At 36.5% G+C, this 6,818-nt stretch overlaps 1 protein-coding gene across 1 annotated transcript; it reads left to right on the top strand.

Annotated features, from left to right (window-relative positions):
* Positions 1-5,524: 5,524 nt before the first annotated feature.
* LOC149165771 (uncharacterized) lies at positions 5,525-5,857 on the top strand. Its single transcript, XM_089429929.1, has one exon. It carries the CDS (start codon positions 5,525-5,527, stop codon positions 5,855-5,857), a length of 333 nt encoding a protein of 110 aa, XP_089286055.1.
* Positions 5,858-6,818: the final 961 nt, after the last annotated feature.

The raw sequence follows: 6,818 nt of genomic DNA, 5'->3' as shown, positions 1-6,818 counted from the left end.
TGGAAGATGATGCTTGTAACATGAGAAGCAGAACTAAAATCCGTTGAAACAATTAAGAACTAATTCATCAAAATCACGACTCGTTTAAGGGTGCAACAGTCTCAGCAACATTCATTTTAAAACAAAAAAATGATTTATGTAGGAATATGAGGCTGAGCTGAGCTAGTGTTTGATTGTTTGAGCAGAATTTGTTGTCGCTAAAAGCTTGGTGACATTATTGTGGATAATTGCAGACAGTAAATAGTATGAACATGCAATGAGTATATAAGGAGAAACAGTAGCATTAGTGGGCAGCAGTGAGCAGCAGAGGAGACTATGGTTGTAGCAGTAAAAAATGATTGTACTTGGGGCCATTATCCCTGGAGAGTCCTTGCATGAATTAAAAACCATTCATTCACACGTAGTTTTTCAAATGAGGCTCCAGAGAACCTCACATATCTCCCGATCGATTACAAATTGGCGCAAAACATTTCTGGGTTTTATAACTACCCCTGTTTTGAGAAAAACCCATATTCTATTTTTTATAAATTTGTTTCTATTTGGCTAGACATTGAGTTTTAAAATGATGTGTCAAAATTATTATGCGTTTCTGGCAAACTGCTATGATGAAAAATTGTTATGATGAATAAGTACAAAACTCTCTTTGAGACTTGTAAAATTCTCCTCACAGACATATGAATAGGATAGAAACTTTAAGGTTCTATTTTTAGTGCAAAGAAGGATTCCATGTTCTCATACCTTTGAATAAGGGTTATACCTACACCTTATATGCAGTGCAGATTAAATTAGAAATTTGTGTCATTAAGGTCTAAAGGTTGTGAAATTAAAAACTTATGCAAAGTATGGAAAGTCTTGTTATCTTACGAGTTGGAATTCCTCTTTGGAAGACCTTTTCCTTCTGCAAAAAACATTCCAACTTGGACTAACTATGTTCACTGGGACTCTATTCGAACGAGTTATTTGTGTTGTTTCTACAAAGATCTTTCAATCAAATCAGTGAAAGGACTTATTCCACCATTTATTGGTGAATTAGGCATGCTAAGATTCTTGACACCACAAATCAACAATGCCAAGCTTTTACATGCACATTCCATGACTCATCGGACACAAACAGGAAGTTGATTAATTTTATTATGGTTATTGTTTTTATTCAAAATAGATTGTATTAACATCATGAATTAGACTAAAACTATGCTTTTGAGATTCCATAATCTATTTCATTTTGGCATACAATTTTTGCGTAACAATCAGGAAAGGAATGGCCATCTCTTCTTGAACAAACTTATGTTCTTTATGCCAAGTTTTTTTGCAGGTTTCGGATGATCAACCGATCATTAACGAGATTAACTGTGATGACAATTAGTCTTCAAACAACTAATTTCATGAGAAATCCTAAAGAACAAGTCCATGAACATAAACAAAATTTCCAGAAAATTACAAGTTCTTGAACTTCCAGTAATAGTTTAATGATTTCAAATGTTGCATGACAGATAAGCAAAATCGAAGACTTGCGGATTGTTCCTAAAGGTACAAGGATGGTGAAATACCTATCCACACTTGAATACGACGTCTACAGGTGGCTGGTCAACGCTGATTAAACTCAACTGTTTCAACAGAAATTCTAGAAGTAATGAACAGATTTGCTATTTTTGAGATTTTGCATGCCATAATTCACTTTTTCCCAGCAAGAGTCATTATCCATTTCTCACAATCCACATACACTTCATTACATTTTCATCAATGTTAACCCACCAATAAAACCAAAGAAGCTCATTTACAAGCTTTTTGTTCCACTTTACATATTCATTGTCAGTTTCCTTTTTCCTACCTTTGCAAATAAAACCTTGCTTCCATACACCATTGAGTCCACAGTCCTTGAGTCTAAATATTATTCTAAAAACACCTTGAAGCTTGCATGCCTTAAGGGCAAGCTATCAGGCCGATAAACAAAGGGAATACATCAATGTCCCTTGTTCATCAGATCTTCTAAGTATTCTACAACAACAAATTCATTCATACTTAGAAAGATGTGTTTGGGGCATCTTGACTCTCACCCACATCAAAGATGGGAGCTCTCGTGTTGACTAGTGGCATCCATCAATGGCCACTAAGTTAACAATTTCTTGTTATGTTTGACATCAAAACATTTATTCACGTGACAAGAAATGTGCCAATGAGCTGGTTTCTTTGAAGACTTGAAGACCAATCATTTTGTAGCAGAGGAAGCATATTTACTTTCATTACTTTTCAGTTTTTTATGTAAATGACTTGAGGACAAGTCAATAAATAAGGCTGGGAGGGAAAGTATAAATTCTAAATTTTGTATACCTTCCAAGCCTTATACATTTTCAGCCGCATTCAGCAGCAGATTCTGAACATTCAACAGAAGATCCAGCAGCAGATTTAGCAGCAGATGCAGCAACAATAAAAGATTCACTTTTTCGACTTCATCCACCATTTTCACAACCAAGTAAAGAAGACTATGATCAGAATTTTGCAGCCACACATGCACAACTCTCATCCATTTTTGAAAGGGTAAGTTAAGGTATGATATTTTCTAACTTTTAACCATTTAATTCCTTGAAAGCTAGAATGATATTTTTTGGAAAAAACTTCCTTTCCTCATTTCATAAAATTGCCAAAACCATCAGTTTGGGGGAGGGATACATTTACATTCATACTTTGTCACCTTCATATTTTTCCATATTCATATATCACATTCTAAAACCCACATACCTTCAAAATATATTCACTATTACATGAGCATATAAATGGCTTTGTAAAAAGTACTTAAAAGCTAATTGGATGCAACACAATCATGGTTGTTACACAAGAACCAACCATGATGCATTCCAACAAAAATACTTTGCAATAAAAATCACATTATCATTATGCAAAGATCATACATTGAATTTGAATGCAACAAACAAAATACGGTTGAAACACAAGAACCAACCAAGTTGCAATTCAACAAACACACTTTGCAAAAGTTAAGCAAATGATATCATGCAAAGTCTAAGCCAAAGCTCAAGTATCAAAATTAATGTAATAGATTGCATGAGGACATGCAATACCTTCGGTTTGGGGGGTATGTTGGGTCTAGGAATTATCCTTAAAATAACATCCACTTTCACTCCATTCACACATTTTCTCACCTCTATTCCACCACCATGTCACCATATTAGCTTCACTTTCATCATTATATGGGTTACCTTTGTGTTTTCCAAAACATTATTAATTCTTAGTATTTTTAAGAAAATTTATGGTTAAACTTTAGAAAATAATCTCCATATACTTATACCTAATTAGAATGAGTTTGTTGACATGTGTAGGTACAAAGGAAGCTTCCAAGGCATCTTTATGTGGCACTCTATGTTCAAATTCGAATTTGAGGAGATCATGGACCTCATGGAGAATCTCATGGACCTCATGGAGGAGATCATGGAGGATAGGGTTATGTGTCACCATTGGTTAAGAAATATGTGGGTCAAAGGAGGGAATAGTGGATTTACATTTATGAGTTTTTTGTCATAGCTTTTGTATAAATAGGAGTGTTATCTCCTTCATTTGTAATCTTCATTTTGTAATCTTAACTTTTAGAATTTAGAAACTTAGTCCTTCATTTGTAATTTTAGATTTTAGAATCATTGTAATGTAAAGATTAGTACCTCTTGGAATGTAGAACTTCGAGCTTGTAATTGCAATTTGCAATTGAGGATAAATAAAGTGGATTGGATTTTCTTCTACATTTGACTTCTTTCTAAGCGTGCTTGTGGAGCTATGGAGGGCTCCCATTGCCTCACTTGCATACTTGTTTTGGTATAGTAAGATTTCTTTCATTTATGTTTTTTATTTCATTAATTTAAATATCTTAATGCTGGAAATATAAATGAATAGTCTCTTGTAGAGAGCTTTAATATTTCCTGTAATCAATTTGAATTATGTTTAAATGCCTTCATTTCTTAGTTAATTGATTAAGATGTTAGAAATATTAATGGACAGTCTCTTGTAAGGGAGCTTTAATATTTATTACACTTGTCACAATGTCTTTAGATTTCATTTTTTTAAACGACTGAATAGGTGTTGGAGATCCCAATGAAAGACCTCCTATAAGGGAGCTTTGGCATTTCTTCACCTAGTTTAGTTTAGTTGTGTCTAAGTCCATATATATTGGATGATCCTCGAAGTTTACTTACCCGGATTGATAGTAAATGAAACTCTAATTTGCATTGCATTTTAGACCATACAGTGTCCCATGCTTCTTTTGTTGAAGAAGTGATCATAATCTTCTGGAACACTACTTGGTCCACTCCCTACTGGATAAGTTGCAACACATGTACATTATTCTTCTTATCTTTCTTCCATTATTCCCTCTCTTATTTATTGAGAGCTCGTTCTGTTGCTTCATCCTTAGGTTTTGAAAACCCAAGCTGGAAATAATCCCAAACATCATGTGCCTACAACATGGTCGTCATCTTAATGGCCCACACATCATAATACTTCCTTGTAAAGCGTGGGAACTGGGGCTGGAAATTTGAGAAAGCTATATTTCTCCAAAAAATTCTCTTCAAAAAACCCTAAAACTCTCCTTTTTGTAAGCTTTTTAAAACTCTTTTTTTCAAAAAAAAAATCAATAAAACCTAAAGTTTTGATTTTATATAAAACAAAAACTTAAAAAAAAACTTTTAAACTTACCCACAGAGAGTCTTGGGCTTTGAATTTCAAGAAGCATTTTTAATTTGTTTTTAATAAAACAATTAAAGCTCCCAAATATGTAAACGTCTTTCCTTAAAATACCAATCCACTTTAACCAAAAGCTCTTGTACTTGAAAACTTAACCCATAGGAGAGTCGATCAGGAGCGGAGAAAGCGATGAGGGTTTCCAACTAGGGTTAGGGTTCTGGCACGAACCGCTTCTGGCAGTCCTGTTTCTGGAACAGAGATCAGAGGCAGCCTGAAGCCATTCGAATCTGACCAGAGAGGCGAGAAGAGCAAAGATAAGAAGCGGTGAGGGAAATCGTAGAAACGCAATACTGACAGAGAAATGACAGATGGGGATGGGAGGGGAGAGATCCCCTCCTACAAAAATGTGGTGGCAGGTGAGACCAGCAGAAATGGGGGATACAGAGGTGCCGGAAGGAGCAATAAGGATACTCTAGTCATGGGCGCTCACTAGCAGACAGGGTTGGGAAGTAGATGTCTACCCAGAGCAACGAAAAGACCCAGGTATGTAATTCCAAACAATAAACTGGAAGAATATAGAGAATACATGAAAGATCATGCCCTGATTTGTAAGTTTGTGGGAACCTGGCCGTCTGAGAAAGACTTGGCCAAATGGATACAATAGTGATGGAAGCCCAAGGGACATATAGACTTAAAACTAGGGGCAAAGGGTTTTTTTACAGTCATTTTCACTAGCCTGGAAGATAAGGAGAGGATCTTTGAGGGAGGACCATATTTCCTGAATAACGCTGGACTATTCATAAGGCACTGGGAGGAATGTTATAACCCAGATAAGGAGAAAATGCTAGTGGCGCCTATCTGGGTAAGACTGTTTGGACTCCCAATCGAGTTCTGGGATCCAGAGATTCTGGAAGGGATAGGAAACACGATTGGGACATTTGTGAAAGCAGCGGAGACCACCAAAAGGGGAAAATACACATCCTATGCCAGGATCTGTGTATACATGAATATCACAGAACTGCTACCGGAGTATATTGAATTAGAGTACCATGATGAGATCTGGCAGCAACCAGTGGATTATGAGCATATCCCATTTCGATGTAGAAGATGCCACGAATATGGTCACCTTATTAAACAATGCCCCTTGAATGCATCTGGAGAGGTAGCCGAATAGGGGAAGGAGGAACAAAAGGAGACAAAGCCAAACAGGGAAGATGACGAAGGGTTCACGGAAGTGCTTACCAGAAGGAAATCTCAAAAAGGATCAGTCCAGGTAAAATCAACTGCCAAAACAGCAACTAGAGAAAACCAAAACAAGTTTGGAGTACTACAGGAGGAGGAAATGGAGTTGGAGAAGGCAGCCAATGAAGAGGAACCAGGGGAACCTACAAAAAGGGAAGTAGAAAAAAACATGACGCAAACTATAGTAGAACAAGAGAAAGCAGGAGAAAACCTGGGAACTCCCCAAGACCTATCCGAAATGGAAATAGACCCACAAAAGGAAAAAGGAAGTGAAGAAGAACAAGTTATGAAGAGACTTCTGCAAGAATGGTGTCATCTGGATGAAAGATTCATCCCGGAAGAACAAAAACAATTATACAAGGAAATGTTCCAAAAATACAAGGAGAAAGGAGGGACAACTGCAGCAAATCAACCAGAATAGCTAGGAACACAAGGAGGACAAAGCATGGAAGTGGGAAACACTGGAAAAGCAGGGAGGAAAAGAGGGAGAAGACCTATGAGTGAAACCATTCAAATAGTTGGAGAAATGTTAGTCAACTCAGGATGGGTTATACCTCTATCAGAGGTATTCCAACAACCACTTAAATTGTTAAAATGATAATAACAACGTGGAATATTAGAGGGTTAAACAGTAAGGGGAAACAGAGATATCTAAAGGACAGGTTGAAAAGAGACAAACCCAATATAATGATTATTCAGGAAACCAAAATAAGTGAACAGAAGCTGAAGGAAATAATGCAGAGATATCAACCTCATTATGGAGTAATGGGACAGGATGCTATAGGTAGTGCAGGAGGCTTGGCAATTCTTTGGAATACAGAGGAAGTCCAATTTGAAAATTGGGTAAGCTTGCCTCAAATCCTCTCAAGAAAATTCAGGAATATAGGTTCGAA

Source organism: Pinus tabuliformis, chromosome 5_1 (assembly GCF_031772625.1).
Source record: "Pinus tabuliformis cultivar Carrire ecotype Pingquan chromosome 5_1, CPIR1, whole genome shotgun sequence".
Lineage (NCBI taxonomy): Eukaryota > Viridiplantae > Streptophyta > Pinopsida > Pinales > Pinaceae > Pinus > Pinus tabuliformis.
This window is presented reverse-complemented; position numbering and strand designations above follow the sequence as displayed.